At 42.1% G+C, this 26,978-nt stretch overlaps 1 protein-coding gene across 7 annotated transcripts in view; it reads left to right on the forward strand.

The window, feature by feature from the left end:
- Baz1a (bromodomain adjacent to zinc finger domain 1A) overlaps positions 1-26,978 on the forward strand; it is a 119,245-nt gene that overhangs the window by 60,724 nt on the left and 31,543 nt on the right. For all 7 annotated transcript variants that reach the window (XM_076550652.1, XM_076550655.1, XM_076550656.1 and 4 more), the window contains 9 exons: positions 707-850; positions 9,882-9,983; positions 15,478-15,565; positions 18,456-18,590; positions 21,365-21,464; positions 22,080-22,246; positions 22,691-22,786; positions 23,513-23,651; positions 24,812-24,958. In XM_076550652.1, coding sequence (XP_076406767.1) covers positions 707-850; positions 9,882-9,983; positions 15,478-15,565; positions 18,456-18,590; positions 21,365-21,464; positions 22,080-22,246; positions 22,691-22,786; positions 23,513-23,651; positions 24,812-24,958 — 1,118 coding nt within the window. The remainder of the gene's footprint in view (positions 1-706; positions 851-9,881; positions 9,984-15,477; positions 15,566-18,455; positions 18,591-21,364; positions 21,465-22,079; positions 22,247-22,690; positions 22,787-23,512; positions 23,652-24,811; positions 24,959-26,978) is intronic.

Here is a 26,978-nt window from a genome sequence, read left to right on the forward strand (position 1 = left end):
ATGCTGACAAGCACCATACCAGCTAGCCACATTACTAGCCCAGGAATCTAATCAATTGAATTTTAAAATTAATTAATGGCAAGTTTTCTTGTTAAATTATTTAGTCAGCCATAGCTTTCAAAAAAAAAACAGGCCCTATTGTAGTTTATGAATGAAATTTGGGTTATATTGCTAATAAGATGTGTCTCGGGGGCTGGAGAGATGGCTCAGCGGTTAAGAGCACTGGTTGTTCTTCCAGAGGACTCAGATTCAATTCCCAGCACCCACATGACAGCTCACAACTGTCTGTAACTCCAGTTCCAGGGGATCTGATACTCCACACAGACAGATGTGCACATAAAAAAATTAAAATAAAAAACAAAAAACAGTGGCGCATGTCTTTATCCCAGCACTCAGGAGGCAGAGCCAGGCAGATCTCTGAGTTTGAGTCCAGCTTGGGCTACAGAGTGAGATCCAGGACAGGCACCAAAACTACACAGAAAAACCCTGTCTTGAAAAACAAAACAAAAATCTATGAAAAAAAGATGTTTCTTTTAAACCAAACCTATGAAAAAAAGATGTTTCTTTTAAACCTTATTACAACATAGGCACGTTACCCATCTGACATGAAATTAAATAAATAATGAGTTATTGAGAATAACAGACTTCTGAAATATTGAGTTATAAAATGTCAAATGACTTGCATCTTGTGATTGTTTTGTTTCAGGCTGCAATGTAGAATCTTGGAAGTCCTCCCTCCGTTACATCAGAATGGTTTTGCTAACGGACACATGGGCAGTGTTGATGGAGAGACTATTGTCATCAGTGACAGTGATGATTCAGAAACACAAAGCAGCTCTTTTCAACATGGGTGAGTAGTTTGTGACTTAGAGGTCAGGTTGGCGATAGTCTATTGCAATGTTTTTCTTCTTTTATAGTCATACTGTGGTATACCATCCATAAATAACCCATTTCAACAACAGATGTTAGAATTTTCAAAATAATCCTGGTTAACTCTCTGATTACCTGCTTAAGCACAGTCCTCTTTGCTGGGTGTGACAGTGCACGCCTTTAATCCCAGCACTGGGAGGCAGAGATAGGCCTTGAGTTTGAGGCCAGCCTGGACTACATGGTGAGTAGTCAGCCAAGATGGTGAGACCCCGTCTTGAGAAACAAAAACAAAGCAGTTTGTTTCTTGTTGTGCTGGGGATTGAACCTAGAGCCTCACAGGTGTAGGCAAGCACTTTATTGCCACCGTTCATGGCATATTACAGCAGATGTCAATTAACAATTCAGATATCAACCCACGAGGTGAATAACTCTGGTGGAGGAACCTCGTCAAGCAAGGCTTACAGGGCCACAAACTCTGAAAACTGGTTGCTTCTGTCTGTAGTTTCACATGTGCAAAAACAGCTGCGGAATCTCCCCTTTTCCGTGTATTCATGTAATGTGTACATGTAATCTCATAATTACACCTCAATCTATGGGCATTTATTCGGTGGACTGTCTAAAGATGCTTTCTTCTTAAGCTGTATAATTTTGATGAATAGAAATAATACACGGATATATTTCATAGCTCGGGTGGACATAGGAAAAGAACAGTATTCTGAACTACAAAGACAGCTTTTTACACAATTAGCTGACTTAAGACCTCAGAGCAAATTCCGAGTAGACTAATTGCCGCTGAAAATGAATCTCTGCACAGGGACAGATTCCCAGGTGTCTGGTTGTTGAACCAAGGTCAGGCATGAAGCAAATGTGGTATCAATTCCCCTGCTTGCTAAACTCGGGCTGATAGCATTCAAGACCCAACTCCCTGCACAAATTCTCACTCTGCATGAACTCCTAATCTCAGCTTCATGATACAAGACTCAAGGTTCAGTCAACTAACTTTATATTTAGGTCCTGGGACACTTTTAAGGTCACTGTCCCTGGAGAAAGTGCGGGGCACTTGTGAGTGCTGTGTGACCCTCAAATGTAAGCTTTCTGTCGGGAATATATACAGCTGCGTAAAGACAGAGAGGGAGGAAGATTTCGAGCGATTTCTCAAGATGAAGTAAAAAACTAAGTTACCATCAAAACGCACGTGTCCCTTTCCTAATACCCCTCAGATAGAAAGTTTAGTTCTCGATGACAGTGGATTTTTTTTTTTTTTTGATACCCTGGGTGTGGTCTTGGAGCTGGATCTCTGAAGACTGCGGATACTACACTATAGGTCTTCAGCAGTGGTGTTAATTAGGGTTCATTCTTCTATGTTGCCTCTCACTGCTGTGTTCCTGCAACTCCTTATTGTTCCATACTTTCCAGAGTGTGGCCTTTCCAGACTGACTTCTTTCACACTGGAGCATATGCATTTAAGTTCTCACTAAATCTCTTTGATCAGAGCTTGATAGCTTGTTTCCTTTTTGCGTGGACTAACACTGCATTATCTTAAATTACTACATCTATTTTGTGTGCCACAGCTTGCCTGTGACGGTCACGGGATACATGGGAGCCAGGTTTTTCCTTCCACCACGTGGTTCTGGGTCCTTGGGCGTCAGGTGCCTTTACTGGAGTCATCCACCGGCCTAAAATGTTCCAGTCTCTATACGCTACTTGTCACTTAACTACTGAAGGGCATTTTTGCTGCCTCTGTGTGTTGGCAATTTCAAATAAAGAATAATGTGAACACATATGGCAGGCTTTTGTGTAGACGTAAGCTTTTTGCACATTTGGGTAAATATTAAGATGTATGAATGCTAGATCACTTAAGAATGTATTTAGGTTTTTGTCTTTTACAAATTTTTTCTTGTGATACAATGTCTTTGCATATTGAGAAACATCATCTCTCACGTAGCCCTGGCTGTTTCTCACTGCTCTGTGTTCTCACTTAGCAGTTGGCAGGTCTGATGTTGACACATCTTTGTCAGCCCTTAATATTTTCTCTTCTGAGTTTTGATTTGAATTTCTAATGATTGAGAATGTGAATGTCCTCTCATGTGTTACTGGTCACTTGGGCATCGTCTGTCTTTAGAGAAATGTCCATTTATAAATATAAAGGCCTTTGCCCTTTTTTCCACCTTTCCCGACTGTAAGGATTGGACCTGGGGCTTTACACATGCTGAGCACATCTGTGTCCCTGAGCTATACCTCCAGCCCTCTATTTTTAAACTGAATTGTTTTTCTTTTTATAGTTAAGTCTTAGGATTTTTAAAAGAGATTTTGATCATTGGGGTTTCAAAGTAGAATGTTAAATGTTTTGGGGGAGCATATTGATTGCCTTTTGCAAAACCCAGTACCACATCATTTTAAATTTGCATTCTAGGGCTGGAGAGATGGCTCAGCGCCTAAGAGCACTGTCTGCTCTTCCAGAGGTTCTGGGTTCAATTCCCAGCACCCTCATGGCAGCTCACACCTGTCTATAGTGAGATTTGATATCCTCTTCTGGTGTGCAAAGAAAGCACCCATATTCATAAAATAAACAGATAAATCTTTATGAAATTGCATTCCTTCAGAACATATTGGGCATTGACAGGACTGATCCTCCAAATAGTATTTCCTTGTAGATCAGATTTTTTGGTTAACAGTGGTCAAAATTTTAAAGAATAGATCACTTAGTACTTCTAAGGATCTCTTTCTCTCTCTTTTACACACACACAAACACCTATGGAACTGACAGGTGTGACTGCCATGTGGATGCTGGTATTTGAACCCAGGTCCCCTGGAAACACAGCAAGTGTTCTTAACTCCTGACCTACCTTCCCAGCCCTGCACACACGCTTCTTAAACTACCTTTCTCAGAGATCATGTTAGTCCTTCCTGTCACAAGCACAGTTTGTGTATACTTCAGTTTTGACAGCTTTATATCCTTTTATTTCTGTTTGTTTGATTTTTAAGACAGGATCTCACTATGTAGCCCTGGCTGGCCAGGAACTCACAGAGATTATCCTGTGTCTGATTCCCAAGTGCTGGAATTAAAAGAGTGTGTCTCTATGCATGGTTTATTCCATGGTTCTTGAAGAACCTAATGCTCTTACAGAATGGCCAATATTTTTTGCCAAAATTGGACCTTTACACAGGACAAGTCATATTCTTGCTCAGCCTTTGACCTTTGGCAGCATTTTTTTTTTAAAAGACAGAATCTCATGAAATCCAGGGTGGTCTGAAATTCTATATGTAGTCAAGGATGGCCTTGAATTCTGGATCCTCCTGCCTCTACATCCCAAATGCTGTAATTACAAGTATGCCCTCATGCCTTGCTCACAGCCTTTAATAGTCTTACTTAAGACTTTAGAATAAGACAGAGATAACACTAGCCATACACAAGAAGAAACACTGTGAGTTTACAATTATTTAACTCATCTTAAGATATCTGCAAAGCCTTTTTTTTTTTTTTTTTTTTTTAATAAAAGCTGACTTCCTGGCTGGTATTTATAGTACTAGATAAACTTTGAACTGTGTTTTAGAAGTGCTGAGACCAGCGCATGTAATTCCTTGTTAACGAAGTGGACCTCATGGTTCTGTCATGCTGAAATTTATCTGTATCTCTGAAAATTGAACTAAATTGATAGACAGTCTTGCCTAAAATATTCACAGCTAACAATCTGAGTAAGGTGTGGTAAGCATAGGTGAATTTATTCTGATGATTTCAAGATAGTTTAGTTAGGTTAGGTTTAGGTCATTTCTAATGTGTTCTCCTATATGATAAAGCTTCTAACTTTCTTTTTAAATTTTTATTTTATGTGTATGTGTTTTTGTTTACGTGTCTGTCTGTGTGTGCAGTGTGTGTACCTGGTGCTCTTGAAAGCTGGAAGAAGGTGTTGGGTTCCCTGGAACTGGGGTTTACAGGTGTGTGTATATGTGTGTGTGTGTGTGTGTGTGTGTGTGTGTGTGTGTGTGTGTGTGTGTGTGTGTGTGTGTGTGTGTATACCTGATCTGGGTCTGCTCCAGGAGCAGAAGTGCTCAGCTGCAGAAGTATCGCTCCAGCCCCTCAACTGTTGCCCGAATCAGTGGGGCCACCTCTAAACAGATAGCATTTAAAGTTGAAATATGTTGAAAAAAATTGTTATCCTGGTCAGACACTCTGTATAGAGTATATTTTGAGTAATATTTGAGTAATATTTCCTGTGCTGGTAACAATTGCAGGACTACAAGGAAAGATAATTATTTCAGAACCTCTGGATGAAAATATAATTTACACTTGCTAATATGTAAATGTGTAAAAATATAATAATATTCTATACAAATAATATAATGTATGTGTATAATTTTCTTTTTTTGAGAAAGGATCTTGCCATGTTAGCCCAAGCTCCCTCAAACTTACTAACTCAGTCTGGGTCTAGACTTGCCATCCTCCTGCCTCTGCCTCCTGAATACTGGAGTTAGACACATGCTTCACCATGCCTAACTTATTTCAAAATTTTACATTCATTGAATTCCTTTCATGTAATATAATCTGGCTGTCATGGTAACTGGACTGTTACAGTGATGAGGGTTTTATTGAGAGAGGGAGAAAGTGAGGTGTGCGTGCGTGCGTGCGTGCGTGGAAAACAGGACTGCTTTCATGAGTAGGTTCTTTCCTTCCCTGTGGGTCTTGGGGGCTGAAGTCAGCTTGACAGCAAACACCTTTATCTGTTAACCTATCTCAGCAGAGATAAAGAACGGATCCTAATTGTTTATTTGTAGTTTGATGTATGAAAGTTTAATATCTAAGTTGAGGTAAACACTAATATAATCCATACATGTGTGTCACTGTAAATAACTGTCTATACTGAAAGAGTATTCTATAGGTTCTTGTTGCAGAAGAGTTGTAGTGAACGTAACTTGATCATTTCTTGTTTTGTGCCCCTGCCAGCGGGGCCTTCAACGGGACCTAAAGGGAGGGCAGGCAAATGAGAGGGACAAGAGACACAAAGAATGAGAGCAAGACAGGGCGTCTGATCAAGCTCCAAAATTTTGTTTTTCTTTCAAGGCATATATAGGTAGGCAAAGGGGGTTGAGAGCAGGAAGGACTTATGGGCTGTTCGGCCAGCAGGCAATGTTGCCCTGAAGGTTATCTATCTACCCTTGTCTAACTGTCTAATTGCTTAACTGCAGCTCATTCACCTGATATCTGAGAAGAGGTTCTGGTATCTGTGGGAAGACTTAAGCAAGGCCTAGATCTAAGAAAAGAGGAGAGAAACCCAAATATGGCAGCCTGTGTGTCAAGGGTTGCTTAGGCATATGGCTCCCGTCAGTTTTGGCCTTTCGAGACTGGGTTTCTCTGTGTAGCCCTGATTGTCTTGGAACTTGCTCTGTAGACCAGGCTGTTGAACTCACTTTCCTTTGTCTCCTGAGTGCTGGGATTAAAGGTGTGGGCCACCACTGTCTAGTTACCTTGATAATTTCTTTTTTTTTTTTTTTTTTTTTTTTTTGTTTTTGTTTTTGTTTTTGTTTTTCGAGACAGGGTTTCTCTGTGTAGCTTTGCGCCTTTCCTGGAGCTCACTTGGTAGCCCAGGCTGGCCTCGAACTCACAGAAATCCACCTGGCTCTGCCTCCCGAGTGCTGGGATTAAAGGCGTGCGCCACCAACGCCCGGCAACCTTGATAATTTCTTAAGAAGAAAAGTTTATATTGAAAATACAGTAGATTTTTGGGGGGTTATTTCTAGTCTATTGAAATTTCATCCTTTGTCAAATATAAATAAAATGCTATGTGTTAGAATGTATGTGAGAGAGAAGCATTTATACAACATATTTTGTTGTGAATTAATACAATAAGCTGTCCCCAGTATCCATGGAAGATTTCTTATTCCAGGAACTCACTACCACCCTTCTCAAATAAAGAAGTCTGCAGATGCTCACTCAAGCTCCTGATACAAAGTGCAGTGTTTGCATATACATGGAATCTGTAGATTACTTACAATTTCAGATGCAGTGCAAATGCTGTGTAAGTAGGCTTTACACTGTACTGTTTAGAGAACAGTGGTAGAGAAAAACTTTCTGTATGCTTGGTACAGATGCCCTCCAAATACTTGTTTTTTTTGAGACAGGGTCTCACTCTGCAGCCTGGAGCTCCTTATGTTAGATCAAGCTGGCCTCAAACTCAGAGCTCCATCTGCCTCAGCCTCCCAAGTGCTGAGATTACAGGAGTGTGCCACCTCTCCTGGGCCCAAATACTTTTGAGTGGTTGATTGAATCCCCCGAAAGAGCAGGCTGAATCAGTGATTTAACACCACAACATATATAATGCCTAGACTGCGGGGACCCCCAAAAGACCACCACGGAGACCGAATCTTGCATGTAAAAGTAAAGAACCTTTATTTCAAGCTCCGGAGCTTGGTCCCTCTGTCTGTCCAACACAGTGGAGAGAGCAGAGAGCCCTGAACTGAGGTGGGGCAGAGTTTTTATCATAGCAGAGGTTGGGGTGAGATTTCCAGAGATCAGGACCCTGATTGGCTGACACTTGTCTAGTGGTATCTGTAAAACAAAAATAGGTATGTCCTAGACTCAAGGACATCTGGGCACCTTACCTAATGGTTGGAATGTTTGGGATGTCAGGTACTTCCTCACCCCTGGGTGGATCCCTGGGTGGTACCAGCATAAGGCTTTTCCTGGATCTGGGTGTTGCCTGCCAGTAAGCAGAAGCTGTGTCTAGGCCCCTAAGCCTATCATGGCTGCTGTGTGGTCAAGCTGCTTGGGGCCCCTCCACAAAGATCATTTTCCTTGCTGGTAGTGACGTGGTGGGCCGACAGCTACTATTGAGATATAATAAGCTTCTCCTCTGTGTAGACGCAGGCATGGAGTAGCACGAGAGGAAGTAGTTCAAATGGAAGTTCTGTCCATATAATAGGAAGCATTTCTGTTGGTCTCTGGTGATGATACTTCCTTAGAAAGAATGAAGTTCTCATTTTTGTCCCGAAGGAAGTTTTATGAAAGGGCTACGGCAGAGCTCCATTAACAATACTTATTATTCACCTCCTCTGACTGAATCTTCTTTCTCCTCATGATCCTGATATTGAGCTAAATATGCCCACTTTGACCTCAGGTTCTTCAGTATTCTTTCTTCCTCTAAACTCCTCCTCCTTAGATTTACTCCTGGGTTGTCCCTCATTCCCTCGTCATCACCACAGACACAGCTCTTTAAATACGAACTTACTGGGAGGCCTACCTGGTCAGTTGACCAAGTATCACTGCCCATATATAAGGTAGTGGCTTTTTTTTCTTCTTCTTTTTCTTGCTTGTTTGTATCTTGTATTTTATTTTATATCATTTTTGGTTTTTCAAGACAGAGTTTCCCTGGAACTTGCTCTATAGACCAAGCTGACCTTGAACTCCCAAGTGCTTGGATTAAAGTTCTTGGATTAACTGACTTGTTATTATAATAGTATCTGGCACACTGTAGGCTTTCAGTTATTGAGTGAGTGGTGAATATTAGTAAAGACACCTTTAAAGCTTAGTGAGAAGTTGGTTGGAGTGAGGATTAAGTGTACCATTTGCCATTTGTGTGCTTGAACTAGACAAGCATTCTACCACCGACCTATACTTCCATCCCCTTTTTATTTTTATTTTGAGACAGGATTTCACTAAATTGCCCAAGATGGCCTTGACTCAATTGTAGCCTTGATCTTATGCCTTAGCCTCCTGAGTAACTTGGTTTACCCAGGCGTGCTCCTGTGAACAAAGTTAAAAGCAATTCTAAGAAACCTACTTTTTCTTTCTTTTTGAGATAGCCAAGCTAGCTTGCAACTTTCAGTGTAGCTAAGGATGCTGCTGAATTCCTGATCCTCAGACCTTCTAGTTCCCAAGTGCTGGGATTACATACAGCACAGCCTGCCACCCTACCCACTTTCTCTTTATTTTTCTTCACTTTTTTCCCTCCAAATTTTTCTCACATGGGGCTGGATATAGCTCAGTTGGTAGAATACTTTCACCTAGGGTGCGTGAAGACCTGTGTTCAGTCCCTAACCAGAATAAACTGAGTGTGGTGGCAGTGCCTGTAATCTAGCCCTGGGAAGTAAAGGCAAGAAGGCCAGGAGTTCAAAGTTACCCTCAGTCACACTCAATGTCGTGAGTTCTGGGTCATCCTCAACTATGGAATGAGCTCAAAGCTAGCCCAAATTATCTGAGACCCTGTCTCGGGGGAAAAAAAAGAGTGTGTGTGTGTGTGTGTGTGTGTGTGTGTGTGTTTACATTTATATATAAAACCTAAACAGGTAAACAGTACTAAGTACTTATTATTCATTTCCAACTACTTTATTCACTCAAGGAAATTTTATTGAATGAATGAATAAAATGCCTACCTAAGATTAAATTATGCCTTGTAGTGTTTTGGCTAATACAGTGTGAAAGGCTATCTAATTTATAAAAATCTTAAAATAAAACCATGCTGGGCCATGGTGGTGCGAGCCTTTAATCCCAGCTCCCACTCAGGAGGCAGAGGAGGTGGATCTGAGTTTGAGGCCAGCCTGGTCTACAGAACGAGATCCAGGATAGGCTCCAAAAGCTACACAGAGAAACCCCGTGTCGAAAACAAACAAACAAATAAAATAAAACCATATAAGATTGTATCATAGCTGGTATAGTAGAGCTTATCTTCAATTCCAGTACTTGGAGGCCTGTCCTGTAAGGCCAGCTAGAGCTATATATTGAAACCCTGCTTCAAAAGAAAAAGAGAAAGAGTCTATTACTATAATGTGCAAAGAAATAGTTTCAAGAATCTCTTTTTTTTTTTTTTTTTTTGGTTTTTCGAGACAGGGTTTCTCTGTGTAGCTTTGCACCTTTCCTGGAACTCGCTTTGGAGACCAGGCTGGCCTCGAACTCACCAAGATCCGCCTGCCTCTGCCTCCAGAGTGCTGGGATTAAAGGCGTGCGCCACCACCGCCCGGCTAAGAATCTCATATTCTTAAATGATTAACTGATTTGGGTCTGTTCCTCTTCTTTTTAGGAAGAAGAAAGATGCAATTGATCCCTTATTATTCAGGTACAAGGTGCAGCCCACTAAAAAGGAAATGTATGAGTCTGCTGTCGTGAAAGCAACACAAATCAGGTAAAAGTCAATACTTTCTTTATAGGCATCTAAGTGAGAGTCTTTATTTAGAACAAGTGGATAATGTTGCAAATGATTGATTCTGTTTTTCAAATAAGTGTATGTTTTTGTATTAAGTAGTGATAAAATGAACTTGAGCGCCTGGTTTGAATTACTAATTCTAGATCATTTCCAAGCTAATGAGTTAAGGACTTTATTAGTAGATATCCATTATACAAAATGTAAGTCACTTGACCATTTTGTGTATGTACATCATGTTCTTTGTATCACCTCATTTTCCTCTCTTGCCTCCCACACTGGTCCCCTTCCTCTTCCCTAATGGTCCCCTTCCACTTACGTGGTTACAGTCATTTACATTCCCATTGAAGTGTATATGGACCCCTCCCCCATGTTCACTGGTGTTTGTTTCCTTTGTAAAGTGTGGTTTGGGGTTTTTTTTTTTGGGGGGGTTGCTGTTGTTTTTTTTTGTGGGGGGGGTTGCTGTTGTTTTCTTTTGTGGGGGGGGGCAGGGTATCACTAGTTCTGGCAGGCCTGGAACTCTGTAAACCAGACTGGTCTTAAACGAAAACTCAGAGATCTGCTTGCCCGTGTTTAAAGAGTACAGCACCATGACTGCCCGTGCATTCCATGTTTAATACTTATATTAATTATGTGTGTCTGTGTGGGGTATGTGTACATTCCTGCAGCTGCTCATGGATGCCAGAGTGTTAGATCACCCTCAAACTGGAGTTACAGCTGTGAGCCAATTGACCTGAGTACTGGCAACCAAACCTGAGTCCTCTGCAAGAACAATACATTCCCCTAACCACTGAGCCCTCTCTCCAGCCCGTTTTGTTTTTTGTTTTCTTTTCTTTTTTGGCTAAATGGAACCTCGATGTAGTTTTAATATGCATTTTCATGATGGGCAAGGATGTTGATCATTGTTTTATGTATATGGGCCATTTGTATTTCTTCAAGGACTGTTCAGTTCATTTACTTGTTGATTGTATATTGTATTATTTAGCTTGTGTAATGGTATAGTTGTGGGGGTGTGTACTTGTGTGTATGTGGAGGCCGTTAGTCAACCTGGGGCATCATTCCTCAGGAGCCTTCTCTGCTCTTGCTTTTATTATTATCATCATCTTTTTAGATTATAATCACAGCATTTCTTCTCCCCCCCCCTTCTGCCTCCAAACTTACCTCCCACACACCCCTCCCCACTCTCCTTCAGATTAATGGCCTCTTTTTCCCATTAATTTTTATTCTATACTTATATGTTTATACACATATATTCCTAAATAGAACTGTGCTGAGTCCATATATGTTACTTGTATGGATGGGTTCAGGACTGTCACTTGGTGTGCTCTTCTCTGGGGAGGAGCGCCTCTCCCACTCCCAGCTTTACTCAGCTGTCTGCAGTTCCTAAAACCCTCGGGTGCAAAGACAGACCTGCCTCGGCGGAGGCGGGTTCTCAGGTCTCATAGAGGATGTGTTGGGAGGAGGAGGAGACGCGATCCGAGAGGGAATGGGGATGCCTGCCGGCAGCTTTAATTGAGAAGAGATTACACTGTATTATACTGCATAGTTGCACACAGGATTAAAAGGGAGACAAGGGGCGTGTGAGGGGGGTGTGGCTAGAATCAGGGGTTGAGGAAGCTGGCCTTGACCTCAACAATAGGCGCCAGTCAGACCTTAATGAAGGGCCAGAAATCTTCTTGCCAGAGATAAGAATAACTGCTTTATCAAGCAGGAACTTTCCTCAACCCCCAAGGGAATAGAGACCCTTATCCAAATGCCTGACCTTGCGAAAAGGACATCTTCTGGAGCCAGACACTATTACAATTTTTTAGTCTTGCTATATGGGCCTGTGTTCCTCATAACACTACTCCCAAAAGGGAAGGTCCTGATGTCTTACTCTTTCCCCATTACACTGTACCATTCTGACTTCTATTAACTGAACTCTTGCTCTTACTGGCCTCAGGCTCTGGATCTGAATTGTAGGCATTTCATCCTCAAGATCAGGTGTGTCTAGTAAATCTCTAACTTCCCTGTTCTTGGTGTAATTAGGAGGGAACAGTGGAATTCCTGGTTTCATGGTGGAGGGGATTTTTTTCCCCCAAAGAATTACTTGTTTAGAGAGGCTACCATTGTACACATTATTATCTTTCATCAAAGCCCACACAAAATTTCCCAAAGGGAAAGGCATTAATAGTGAGAATCATTAAAAATGAAAGTGAAAATGTGGTGGAGCAGTGTGGTCTGTTGAAATGCTGGAGCTTTGTCAAGTAGCAGTGGTCGCTGTGTGGTCCAGGCCACTTGGGTGTTGGGGGGGTCAGGGAGTGGGTTCTTTTCCTTCTACCGTGTTGGTTCTGGGAATCAATCCTGGGTTGTTAGGGTTGGTTTTGAGTGCCCTTACCTGATCTCACCTACCCCATTTGCCTTTTTTTTTCTTAGAGACTTGAGATTTTATTGGCCACAGCTACTTGAGGATTAAGTGGGCAGAGGTGGGGGGAGTGAGGAGAGGGAGAGAGAGAGAGAAAAAAAGGGAAATGGTCGAGGCTCCTTTAAGAGGCAGTGCTGTTCAGCTGTGTTTCATGGCCCTGTAGGGATGGAGAACTCACCAGGTTGTGGCCCATCATCTTTGGTTTGGTTTCCACCTGGTTGAAGGTCTTGCCACCTCAGGCACCATGATCAAGTCCCTCAAGTGGGTCTTCACCACCTCAGGCTTCTCCATAAGCCCAGCCTCTTCCTTGGCCTTTCTCAGGGGCTTCCGCCGCTGGCCACGGTCAGGCGTCCCTGGGACGCTGTACAGCTGCATCAGCCCCTCACAGGACATTTTGTGTGGGCTTTGATAAAAAGATAAATGAAAGTAAAAAGGTGCTGGAGAAGCTGGTCCAGGTCCACGCCACGGTAGATGAACTTGAGAAGGTCTGCTGCTGCTTCGGCTCCACTTCAGCCATCTTGGCGGCTGCGCAGAAAAGGGAGCGTTGGCTTATGTTGCCCCGTTTTGCTTTTTGAGATGGGCTTTCGCTTGGGCACCAGGGCCTCACCAATTATCTAGATTGGCTAGCGGTCAAGCTCCTGGAGATCCTCCTGACTGCCTTCCTGCCCCGAGATGACAAGTGTGGTGAGCACTTTAGCAGCTGAATTATATCCTCAGTGATGTTTTTCCTCACCTGACAGTAAAGTGATATTTGCTGTAAAATAACTTCTAATTGTTCTCTCATTTCCTTTGCCCCATACGTACCTCAGGTAATCTAGAAAAGTGATGTCTTAGGTAAATCCTGTGTCAGAGATACCACCTCCTCCTCCTCCTCCTCCTCCTCCTCCCTCCTTCTTCTTCTCCTCCTCCTCCTCCTCCTCTTTTGGTGGTGGGGGTGTGAGACAGGGTTGTTTCTCTGTGGAACATCCCTGGTTGTTCTGGAACTCCCTTTGTAGACCAGGCTGGCCTCAAACTCAGAAAGACCCGCCTGCCTCTGCCTCCGAGTGTTGGAATTAAATACATGTGCCACCACATCCAGCTTGAGATAGCATTTTCTTGTAGGGAGGAGACAGTTCTTCCGTCATATTGAATTCCAGGGTTGGCAGGCCCAGTCCTTAGTTTTAAGATCTATAGCAGATGTGTTCAGCCTGTAGCCAATGGGCTACTGGGATGCAGCCAGTGCATGCCAGCAGTTAGCCCAACACAAAATCATGAACTTGCTTAAATGTTTTTTTTTAATTACTTATTTAGTCTCCTCCCCACAGGGTCTCTCTCTGTAGCTTTGCGCCTTTCCTGGAACTCACTTTGTAGGCCAGGCTGGCCTCGAACTCAAGAGATCTGCCTGCCTCTGTCTCCCAAGTGCTGGGATTAAAGGTGTACACCACCACCGCCCGACTTATTTAGTTTTAGAACTCATTTTTGTGGTTCTCTGGAATGAACTTTGTAAAGCAATATCAACAGGTAGAACATGCCAGATGATTCTAAGACTATCATTTCCTGTTTATTGAATTTAATGTTTTGAGGTACTGAGATCTAGTCAGGCATGTATGGGTTAGTGATTCCTTACTTACTTTCTTACTCAAAATGAAGTTCTCCTCTTGTCTTTCATTCTAAACACAGCTGTAACAATTTTGTTTCCTGTTTAATGTTCATTTTCTCTTTACTTTTTGGCTTCTCATTTATAATTCCACTAGAGTTTGGTTACATCCTCATTGGCTCATTTTCTTTTTCATATTCCTCATGATGAGAAATCTATGGTTGACAATAAAGCAGTATCTTGAAGTTGTTTTTTGTTGTTCTTGTTGTTGTTTTAGTTTTTAGGATTTTTTTTTTATGTGTATGAATGTTTTGCCAGCACATGTATGTGTGTGTTCCATGCGTATGTGGTGCCCATGAGGTCAGAGAGGGCTTGGGATCTCCTGGAACTGGAGTTACAGTATGTGGGTGCCGGGAGCCCAGGTTCTCTGCAAGGCAGCAAGTGCTCCAAACCCCGGAGCCGGCCCTCCAGCCTCTAGCTAACAGCCCTTGTTAGCCTCAGACACACTGTCCCGTTGACTGAGGACGGTAGCATTCCTGCAGGAGACCGGCCACACTGGAGGGGTAGTAAGAAGCCCAACTTCTGTTTCCCCTGCTAACGAAAATGTCCTATGTTCTGACCAGTGGTAGGTAATTGCCATTTATGGCTATTGAGCTCTTGAAATGTAACTAGTAAAAATGAGGAACTGACTTTTTAATGTGTTTATAAAAAGAACCCGTATGTGGCTACTGGCTACCTATCAGTGCAAACTTCAAGAATCAGTTTGCGCATTATCAGCAAGTGACTGCCTTCCGTTCGCTAGCTGCTCCAGTCCTGGGGCAGACAGGAAAGGAATACAGGTCTGAGGAAGGACCTGCCTTATGCCTCCAGTAAGGTTTATTGATGGAAACTGTACTTTTGCTTGAAAGACTGGATTTGATTAACACATTACACTTCCCAGGGTTGTTGTGCTGGGTCTGTTTCCTTTGAGTTTTTGACGGTTTGGGTTTTGTTTGCTGTGGCCATTGCTAATAATTGAGGAAAATTAAAATTGTAATTGGTCCACTCAGGTTTTCTAGGTTCTGGCAGAAGAATCCCTTTGTGTGTAGAGTCTCTAGTAAGGTCTACTAAACACCTTTGGAGGATGACTTCCCCTGTGTGAGACCTTTCCGGCTTAAATGTCATGCTTTAACTAGGAAGTAAAGACAAGTGGACTAAAGGGTGAACTCTGAGACTCAACCGGCCACTGTAGCTTCCAGGACAAGATTCTTCTCTCTCTCTTTTTTTTTTTTTCTTTGTTTAGCTTTTGTTTTTGGTTTCTCTTTTAAATTTGGCATTGTTTTGGAGGGGAGGTTGCAAGGAATGGGGGCAGATGCGAGGGGACAGGAAGATGTGGATAATGTGAAACCCACAAAGAATCAATAAAGGTCAAAGATAATAGTCGTGTTTTAAATGTATAGTGATTACGGAGGTCTAAATCATTAGTACTAATTCTACCCTCTTTCCCCCAACATCAGCCGGAGAAAACACCTATTTTCTCGTGATAAACTAAAGCTTTTTCTGAAACAACACTGTGAACCACAAGATGGAGTCATTAAAATTAAGGTAAGGAGAATAGTGAAATTGTTTATTGGGAAGAAATAAAAATAACAATTGTATAGTGCTATATAAATTTGTAACATTGCCAAAATGATATTTCAAAGATGACTAAAATCGCTCTCATTTTATCTGCGGAGCTAATTTTTAGTAACTTTTAAATAAAGTGTTTTTGTTGAATTGGGTGTTATTTTTAGAATTATTAGGTGGCTCAGTTCCTGCCACTTTTTAATTAGATTAATGACCAACCGAGACAGAACTTGGAAAGTTGTGTCGTGAGTTAACTGAGAGTGGATGGATTCAGAGTGATACTCAGTAAGTGCTGAAGTGAGACAACTCATCAAAGGCACCCTAGACCAAGTGCTAAACCGATAGATTAGATTTTCCTAATGGCCATTAAGAGGGAGAAGAAAGTTTTGTGTGTCTGAGGCTGGACATCCTCCTAAGTTCTGTATTATCGCATGTACCATATGCGGAGCTGGGGATTGAATTGAGGGCCTCATGCATTTTAAGTAAGCATTTAGCAACTGAACTGCATTCTTAGCCCTGAAAGTCAAGATTTTAGAGACTTTCCATTGTGCATTAAATAAAAAGTCAAAAATGGTAAAATTCATTTTTAATATGAACTTTTTAAATCACATTAGATAAAGAAGCATAAAAAAAAAAGAGAATAAAACATGGTGGTATATGCCAGTAATTCCAGCACTTAGGACAGAGGAAGAAAGATCATCATTTTGAGGCCAGTCAGAGATATATTGAGACTTTAGTTTTTAAAAAGCCTGGGGGGCGGGAAACTGGGCGATGTGAGTGAAGTGCGCTGTGGGGGCTGAGACCGGGGAGCCCGAGTGCCATGGGCAGAGGTGGTGCGCGTCTTTTACCCCAGGCCTCTTACCCCAGCGTGCAGAAGACCGAAGAAGAAAAAGATCTGAGTTCAGAACTTCAGCACCCAGGAATAACCAAATGTGGCAGTATGTATCCATGACCCCAGTCTGGGGGTGGAGGCAGAGAGAGGAGGATTCCAGAGGTTTCTCTGTGTGCCAGTTTTGGTGCCTGTCTTGAATCTCTGTAGCCCAGGCTGGCCTCAAACTCAGAGATCTGCCTGGGTCTGCCTCCCAAGTGCTGGGATTAAAGGCATGCGCCACCACCGCCCGTCTTGATACCCTTTCTTAAAAAATAGCCTGTGTAAATGAATTTCACTTTGAGACTTAGGTTTCACACCCCCTCCCCAAGATACCTTATTGTATATTTGCAGACATTAAAAATATCTTTAAGAATCTGAAATACTTAGGCTCTAGGCATTTCCATTAAAGCATTATCATCCTGTATGTGAGAAGAAATCCACCAATGATCCTCTCAGAAGAGTCGAATGTAAAATTGTAATGGGTCCTGATTTACTAGCATGGTCAGAATCAACAGGGTTTTAGATGCTAGAACTTGTGTTCTACCAATAAAACAGAAATGGTTTAGTAGAACTCTTCCTGTTTTATTAATATTGACATTTTTGTAGCTTTGCTTTTCTGAAACATTTCTGTGAAGGGCCTTTTTCTTAGAGGTAAAAAATTGTAATCTGTCCATTAATCCAAATTAGCAAAAAGTCTGGGGTTGAAAATGCTCTAGACATTTTTCTAAACAAATTTTAAGATACAAGGTAAAAGGTAATTCTGAAATTTGGCAAATACCTTAGAACCAAACAACTATGTAAGATTTTCTTAATTTTTTTATTTGAAACTTGATAGAAATTTGTATTTCTGCTTTTATTGAGACCAACTTGCTATAAAAGTTATAAATTATAATTATATAAGTTATATAATTATTTAAGTCACTATCCAACCCCCCAAAAAGAATCCAGATGTTCAGTAGTTGGAAAATGGTTGAGAAAGGTTGACTGGTGAGCCAGGGGGCAGTAATCCAACTGAGGAGACTGAGGCAGAATTGCACATGAGAGACTAACCTGGACTTCCAGAGAGACTAGCTAAAAAAATAAAAGAGAAAGACGTTTATTGGAGTAGTGAAACATCATACTGTGTTTCATAAATAATGTGCAATTATTACATGCCAAGTAAAAACAAAATACAGGGATTTTTAAATGTCTAGTGTATGACTTGAGTATTTTAAAGCCAGGCATGATGGTGCATACCTGTAATTCCAACACTCAGGAGATAGGCAGGCTAATGCCTGAATTCAAGACCCAACCTAGTCTAAATAGCAAGCCAAAGGCTACTTAGAGCTACATAGTAGTGAGTCCCTGTCTCCGATGGATAGATGGGAAAAAATAAAGAGAGAAAAACGTAGACAAAACTGATCAAAACATTAGTGTCTATAGAGACTGTTTGTTAAGAACTACCAATTACTGCTCTTGTAGAGGACCTGAATTTGGTTCCCAGCACCCCATTGGGTATTTATAACTGCTTATACATAACTCCAGCTCAGGGATCCAGTGAGGGCACCTGCCCTCATAGGTGCACACAAACCCCAATATTAAAAATAAAATAAATCTAAAAAACAGATTATATTGAAATAGCTTTTGGTATTCAAAAATCTGTAGAAACATTGTTGATATTTTGTGGCAAGGTTGTTTGGTTTTGTTAGGCTGAGTCTCTTGTAAGTGGATCTTAAACCTCTGCTCAGCCAAGAATGACCTTGAGCTCCTGATCCTGTGTCCTACCTTACAATGCGGGGATTACAGCCATGCGTCACGATACTCGGTTCATGGCAGACTTTAATAAGTTTCCTTTCTGCCATCTTGCTGGTGAATTATTTAAAGTAGAAAAGGATCACATAAACAACTACCTAATGGCTTAGTCTTCAACAGCATGAATAGTGGTCGTAGGACATTTGAGCAGTACTGTGTTCAGTCCACTAATGTGCTGTTGCTATACCTTGTGTGTTTTTAATGAAGGCGGCATCTCTTTCAACATACAACATAGCAGAGCAAGACTTTTCTTACTTCTTCCCTGATGATCCACCGACATTTATCTTCAGTCCTGCTAACCGACGGAGAGGAAGACCTCCCAAACGATTATCTCTTGGTCAGGTAGGTACGAAAAGGCTAAACTACCCTTTACAATCAAGGGCATGTTTGATTCCTGTTACACCTATACCCGTAAGAATAGCCGGTTAGTTCATATAAGGAAATTTGAATGCATGCTCCCTTGACAGCTGCTCAGCATTAAAATTTATGAAGATTTTAGCACGGATTAAACGTTCTCAGGAGACAGGTGTCATAGCAAGGTAGGAACAAGAGTACAGGCCATTACTAGGGAAAAACAAATAGGATGAAGTATCCAGAGCCCTTCTGGCTAGAGGACTTGAAGGGAGCCTGAATGACAGATGAGTTCTCAGTTTGGGGTTTGGAGAGGAATGGCCCCTCTAGGCTCATCTGTGTGAATGCTTTCTCATCAGGGAGTGGTGACTGAGGTTCCAAAGCCCAGGCCAGGCCCATGTCTGTGTCTGTGCCTATGGATCTGGACAAGGCTCTCGGCTACTCTTACAGAGCACCTGCATGCTCCATGTTTCCTGCCTGGAACAGTGGCTAAGACACTCAGCATAGGGCACAGGGTGGGCAGGGTTCTCCAGGCACGCACACACAGTTACAAGAGACTCAGAGCATTCATCGCAGAGTGTTGGTAGTTCCTGGAGCATAGCAGATGTAAATATGCAGAGCGAGCAGCGAGGCGGAATGAGCGTCCTTGAGGCTGCACTTTGTCAATCAATGGCTCTAATATTCTTTCTACAATAATATCCAGTTTGTTTATGTAGTTACTGAAAATAGACTTTAAACCAAAAGTGGTGGCCTAGACCCAAGCACACAGCAGTTTACTGCTGACTCAGGGTATGTAATGAGACAGAATGCAAGGTCAGTCGTCGTCTTTTAGAGTGGAAAGAAGGGCAATGTGAGATGAAAAATGTGTCCATTCTGTGCTTGCTTCCCAATTCTTTTGGCAGTAAGGAATTTTCCTTCATCTGGTTGTGGTCATTCCCTAACTCAAGATGCTCTGAAAGTGTCTGGAAGTGGGGAAACTAATGATGTGTGCAGTTCTCAGAACTGGAAGAACATACTTGGCTTCTCCTGCCCCTGGCCTGTCTTCCTTCCCTCATTGTGTCCGTGCTGGTCTGTTGCTCATGCTGGATGGTTCACCAGCGAGCTTCCACACTTCTAACACTAGCTCGAGAGTATTGAGTGTTAGCTCAGAGCTGCTTGTGCTGTAAAAGACGAAGTAGGACAGATCTTCCTTGTCCCTGCTGAAAGCCTTCAGCGGAGGCTTCTCCTGTCCTTTCTTGTTCTGTCACTCTGGAGACTTTTGTTAGTTATTTAGCTGCGTTGTGTTCTTACCCTGCAAGGAAGTGTCACGAAACAGGACAGAATCCGCTTATAGAGTTTATTAGAGTTAAAGGGACAGAGTGCGCAGGCCTGTGGGAGAGACACGTGCGTGGAGAAGAGAGAACCAGGAACATGGCGCTCCGCTTTAAAACCGGCTGGGGGCGTGGTCAGGTCACGTCACTACTCCACGCGTGTGCGTAGATCACATGGTCACGTTGCGCGCTTACGTGGCCATGTAACGTCACGGATCCTGGTCACGCGAGACGACTTGACCCGGAAATGGCTATCTTGACCTGGAACTGACTAGGCGGAGGTGTCCAGGTCCGCCGGGTATCCTGGTTACGAGAGACGCCCTGACTCGGAAATGCCTATCCTGACTGGAATTGGCTAGGCGGAAGTGTCTGCGGGTATATGCAACCGTGGGGGCGTGTTGTGAACCCTTCGACTTTGTCCAGTCGTTGTGGGTGAAAGCTGTCCCTTCTTCCAGATAACTAACCTTCAGCATAGTGACCGCTCTGCTTCAGTTGTAGTTATCTTTCTCAGCTATTCGGAATTTTCACTAGAACTTAGCCGCATTTTGAGATTTGGAAGGCATTCACTTAGAATATTGCACTTTAGCTGTTAAACCCTTTCTCATAGTTTACTCCTTAAGATCTGACTTCCCGCCGGGCGGTGGTGGCGCACGCCTTTAATCCCAGCACTTGGGAGGCAGAGCCAGGCGGATCTCTGTGAGTTCGAGGCCAGCCTGGGCTACAGAGTGAGTTCCAGGACAGGCGCAAAGCTACACAGAGAAACCCTGTCTCGAAAAACCAAAAAAAAAAAAAAAAGATCTGACTTCCCTGATCAACTATCCATGAGGGAAGGGACCAAGTCTGTGTTTAAAGTAGTAGGAAGAGTTGTGTGCACATCGCCAAGGTCCCCTGAAACTGAACATTTCTGTGTGGTTTATTTTTTATTTTTTATTTTTATTTATTTTTTTATTTATTATTTTTATTTTTTTTTATTTATTTATTTATCTCGAACTCACAGAGATCCGCCTGCCTCTGCCTCCCAAGTGCTGGGATTAAAGGCGTGCGCCACCACCGCCCGGCTAATTCTAGTATTTTAAGAAGATATAATTGGTCAGGTGCTGGCAATGCACACATTTAGTCCCAGCACTCAGGAGGCAGAAGCAGATGGATCTCAGTTTGAGGCCAGCCTGGTCTACAGAGTGAGTTCCAGGACAGTCAGGGCTGTTACACAGAGAAACCCTGTCTGGGGGGGCGGGGGAAGGTATAATTGGTGTGAGTTTTGTTGGTTTTTTTGCCATGCTGGCATTTGAACCCCCAGGGCTTTGGGAGGTACTAGGCAGGTACTCTACCACTGAGCTACACCCGCAAGTCATGGTAGGGGCTTTATTTTTCTTTTCTTTTTCTTACTAGACGAACTTGGCAGACCATCAATTTATAGTTTGTGATTCACCACTTGTTTCTTGGCTTATTCTCTAGGAAGACAGCATTGCTGGTAAACAGACTACTGTAGGGTGTCGGAGCAAAGCCACTAAAGAAAGAGACAAGCTTTTGAAACAAGAAGAAATGAAGGCACTGGGTGAGTTTTAACATTCTCTCCAAACACTGTTTAAGGTGAATAAAGAATATATTTATTTCTCTGGGTCCAGTGGGGAATATTTCTGAATGAGATATCTATTTTTAATTTAAAGTGTAAGTCCCTTGCCCCCCAGATAACTGCCTTTTTCTTTCTTTTTTGTTTTTTTTCTAAATTATACTTACTGATCTCTTCAGAGTATATCCTATTCCCTAGTAGACTGCTTAATGCTAGATTGAGCTGAAGTGGTTTCAGGATTTAGAAGCTGTTGGAGGCCATTGTATCTTGAGTTATATTTATAACGCTGCCTCCCAGCTCTGTGGTGCACCTGAAGCTTGTTCACATGAGAATTCTAGATGAATACACATCTTAACAAGTGGATTACTTGATTGTCGTTCTTTGTACATGTTCTGGTGTCTTTGCTTTCAAAGGCAGGGTGTGTTTTTTCTGGTGTGGGTAGCTTACTGTTTAATCCATTATCTGCCAGCTCCACAAGAATTGGTGAGTCTCTGCCAATCTCATTTAACCTAAATTATTTTGGGCCTCTTTTACTAGATTTGGGAACAACCTGAACGTCTGTTTGCCTGTTTATGGTTTTAAATTTGACCCTCCCCACAGCTTTTGAAAAGGCTAAACTAAAGCGAGAAAAAGCAGACGCTTTGGAAGCAAGAAAAAAAGAAAAGGAAGATAAGGAGAAAAAGAGGGAAGAATTGAAGAAAATTGTAGAAGAAGAGCGACTGAAGAAAAAGGAAGAGAAAGAGAGACTTAAAATAGAAAGAGAGAAGGTATTCACTTGAGTATGCCTTACCTGTGATTCTTACATAGAGTACAAATTCGCATTCACATTTCTGAGTCTGTGCATAGACCCCTGATGAAAAATCAGTTTTTCTCCCTTTTGCTTCAGAAATTTTAATGGCTGTTTTAAGGTTCAACATATTCCTGTGTGCTTTTACACTTCATAGTCATCTCTTTGTGACCCCAGTTCAGAGTTTTGTTTGTTTGTTTGTGAGACAGCGTCTCATATAACCAAGGATGGCCCTCCAGGTACTGGAATTTCAAGTGTAAGCCACCAAGACTGTGGTGGTGAGGATCCAGCCCAGGATCCATAATTGGGGCAAGCACTACACTGGCTGAGCTTCCCAGCTTCAGCGTCTATTAACAGATCCCAGGTGATGTTGACATTGACTAATACATTTCTTGTAATAATTTTTATTAACCTTTCTTGTTAGGAAAGAGAGAAATTACGTGAAGAAAAGCGAAAATATATGGAATACTTAAAGCAGTGGAGTAAACCCAGAGAAGATATGGAATGTGATGACCTTAAGGTATGAACGTGCAGTGTTTGACACAGATGTGTTTAATTTGTTCTATGTAGCTTTGCTGCTAGAAGTTTGATTGGGCTGGGCATGGTGACACATGTATTTAATCCAGCACTTGGGAGTCAGAGACAGGTGGATGTATCTCTGCAAGTTTGAGGCCAGCCTGATCTACATACTGAGACCCTATCTCAAGAAAAAAATTTTGGTGGATTGGTTTTTTTTCTTTCTTCAGTGAGATGGGTCTCACTGTGTAGTGCAGGCAGCCTGCAGCTCCCTCCGTCTGTATCACTCTCATGCTGAGATTGTAGCCTGTAATAGACACTCAGCTGAAATGTCTGTGTCTTGATAGAAGCCTGTTTTCCTAGCATTTAACCAAAATGAAATAGCCAGTTGTACAGATGTCCCTTCTTGGCTTCCCTGGGTCCCACTGTTAGTTTGTCTTCAGAATCTGAGCATGATGGAAGATGGTTTTACTAGAAGAGTGTCAGAAATACACTTCAGCCTAAAGTCCTTTTTTTTTCGGTAAAGGAAATGTCCTTTCCTCATAGTTTGTTACTATGGACTCTGGTACAGTAAAATTAAGTTCCTAAGGTAAATGTGGTAACCGTCCAGGGCTGAGGACCACTAATGCACATGGGACAGTTTTACTAGGTAAAGAATATGTTAGGATATGTATTCCTTTAACTTTCCTGTATCTGGTTCACATATTCCATGGATTGTTTCACCTTGCAGGAACTTCCAGAACCAACTCCAGTGAAAACCAGACTACCTCCTGAGATCTTTGGTGACGCGCTGATGGTCTTGGAGTTCCTTAATGCATTTGGGGAACTCTTTGATCTTCAAGATGAGTTTCCGGAGGGAGTAACCTTAGGCAAGTACTCAAGTTACCTGTTGCTTGCTACGTGACAGAGCTTTAAAAGCAAGCATCTTTCACAGTTCCTAGGCTCGTTGGACAGAGCTTCTCTTTGAGAATCTCCCATATGATCGCAGTCACAATGCAGAACTGGGATCATATGAGGCTTGACTGGCTGGTTGTAAGATGGCTTCTTGATGTATATGCCTCAGTCCTCTTCATGCCCCCCCCCCTACTAGGAAACATACACTGCTAGGCTTGGAGCTGGCACATCCTTACCTCTGCCACCATGCACCAATGAGAACAGTTAGAGACTGACTAGAACTCAAGGGGTGCAGAGGAGACCCCACTTCTTGAGTGAGCAATGTCTGCCTCTAATTTATGACTAATTTACCTGTGTGTTTAAAAGCTTTGTATAAACATTGATAAAAGAATCTAATGTAATGAGGGATTTGAATCAAATTTAAAATTTTTATCCAATAAATTTTTTAAGGTGCATGTAGAAAGCCTCCAAGACAGAATTGCATTGACATTCTTATTTTAATAAGAATACATTGACCAACAGGGCTTTCAGATTTTACAGTTTCTCCTTATAGGCTAGATTTAAGGCATGAAGTCTTAAGAATCAAGAGCATTTTAGGTAAACAAATTAGAAAGGAAACATTTGATACCTATACAATATTAGGAGTCAAACTTGATAATTACCTCTCCTGTGCACTCCTGGGTAAACAACATCCTGTACAGCTCTCAGGAACAGTAGGACAGTAATAATCAATTATGTGTTTTATTTATGACCCAGAGCTTGCTGTGTAGACTGGTAGAACAGTCTGCCTTCATCAGTGGCAGTCCTGCCTCTGCCCCTGAATATTAGGAAGAGGCATGCATCTCCACATCCGTCTAAAAGTGTATGCTTTTAGATGTAGCTAGAGTTGTGCCTCGGCTTTAGATTTAGATGTTATCTTGGTCCAGGAAGGCTATTTGACGTTCTTTAGCACATTGACTGTGTTGCAATCACATTTATTTTGGTTCAGACAGTAAGTAGTGGATCCACTTTCATAAACGGACCCTAGGAGGACAGTTGCACACACTGGTGTTGGGTGAATGTTTCTTATTTTCCAGTGGAGTTGTGTGTTCAGTCATGACAGAACTTTAAACTCTTCTAAACGTTTTGTTCGCAGAAGTGTTAGAGGAAGCTCTTGTAGGAAATGACAGTGAAGGCCCACTGTGTGAATTGCTTTTTTTCTTCCTGACTGCAATCTTCCAGGCCATGGCTGAAGAAGAGGAGGAAGTAGCCAAAGAGCAGATAACTGATGCTGACACCAAAGGTCAGAGTTCAACATCACTGCTGAGTGAACTAGTAGCGCTCTAGTAAAACTGGGTTTGATGATGATTTCAAAACTAGTTTTTCTTTTGCAGTTAGGAAATAGAGGTCTTCAGTTTTTCTGATGCTAAGTCATATTATTCTAACAGCATGTTATTAGTTGTCTATAAAAATTTAATATTGGTGTGACCTCTCTGTGACAGTCTCCCTGAGTTGTCTTCCTTTTTGATTCTTTACATTCCCCTTGTCATTTAGATGGCTGGTGTCTGTGATGCCCTGTGTTGGGAAACGTCACAACTTACTTGTTACTCCTACTTTCTTTCAACGACATTTATTGCTGATTTTATTGTAGATCTGACACTAGCATTTGAGGGAAATTATCTTCATAGTTTGAATTAGGAATTTTGTTCTTTAAATTCTATGCTTTTAAATATCCAGGGTCTGTATATGGTATGTTAACCATAACATAAGCAAAACTTCTAAAACATCTAAAAATATGCCAGGAGTCTTTTGAGCACTGGACTGGGTCCAGCTGTCTAGCCCACGTCCATTCTCAGACACACATTTCCTTTGACTTTCTTAGTAGACTGCCTCTAAACAGCATGTGTGGGTTAGATCACCTAGCATCACAACACCCTGGCTGGGTTCACCAACACCCCTCAAAACTGGACATGGGGAAGCACACCCATAATACCAGCACTTGGGAGTCAGAGGCAGGAGGACCAGAAGTGCAGGGTCATCCTCAGCAACACACTGAGTTGAGTTCAAGACCAGCCTGCGATGCGTGAGACTTTTCTCAAACAAAACAACACGTTCAGTGTTTTGTTTACTTCCCAGAGTCAGAGGAAATGTTGACATTTATATATGTAAGATACTGATTTGGCTTCCTGAATAATATTCTGTGGACTCGGCCACACACGAGACTATGGACTAGGAGCTTGATTCAATAATGCTTCCGTCTGTGTGTAAAAATCTTATGAAGGAAGTCGTCCTGGGAGGTGTCTCAACGGCAGAGTGTTAGTGGACAAAGGTGGGACTTCCTTCCTTCCAGTCTGGTTTTTTTTTTTTTTTGGCCCTAGATAGTTTGGGTTCTGTACTTAGTCCCTGGATTAATAAGATATTGATAGGTATGTATCGTGCTGTCTGCTGCCTTCTGACTCTGTGGTCTGAGTTGAAGTGAATTGTGTTCTCCAGTTCAAGGGCTAGTCACCAGAGGCTCCATGTCACCAGAGGCTCCATGTCACCAGAGGCTCCATGTCAAGGTGGTTTAGCAGCGTGACAACTCCCTTGTTCATCTTAGGTGATTAGGTCAGATGAACATAGTCGTATAGCCATTGTGTTATTATTAGCCAGTAATGTCTTAGAGTCATTGGTGAAGTTATGACCTTGACACAAGACAAGGCTGGGTTCAGTTCCGCTTTTTAGATGGGTGAGGTTTTGCCAGTTTGGAAGTGCAGGCCTGGTGACAGGCGTTGGATCCCTAGAACCCGTGTGTAGAAAGAACCAACATCCAAAGACGTTGTCCTCTGACCTCTGCATGCACGCCTGCACTCTTTTTTTTTTTTTTTTTTTTTTTTGGTTTTTTCGAGACAAGGTTTCTCTGTGTAGCTTTGCGCCTTTCCTGGGACTCACTTGGTAGTCCAGGCTGGCCTCGAACTCACAGAGATCCGCCTGCCTCTGCCTCCCGAGTGCTGGGATTAAAGGCGTGCGCCACCACCGCCCGGCACACGCCTGCACTCTTACACATGGAAACACGCACACGCATGCACACACGAGTGTAATAATAAGGAAAATGATTTTTTTCAGAAAGTAGAATGAAAAGGAAATGGTGTTAAAAATCAGTTAATGCAAAAGGAAAAGTAGAAGAAGCTACTGGTCTTTGAGTTGCTGGTTTTTCTATTCAGGATTTGCTTGGTCTATACTTACTTTCTTTTTCTTTTTTCTTTTTTTTTAATAATATGAAGGATGGACAAGAGGGAGGAATTAGGTTAATTTGTTTTATGTATTTTTATTTAATGTGCATT

Source organism: Peromyscus maniculatus, chromosome 14 (assembly GCF_049852395.1).
Source record: "Peromyscus maniculatus bairdii isolate BWxNUB_F1_BW_parent chromosome 14, HU_Pman_BW_mat_3.1, whole genome shotgun sequence".
Taxonomy (NCBI): Eukaryota; Metazoa; Chordata; class Mammalia; order Rodentia; family Cricetidae; genus Peromyscus; species Peromyscus maniculatus.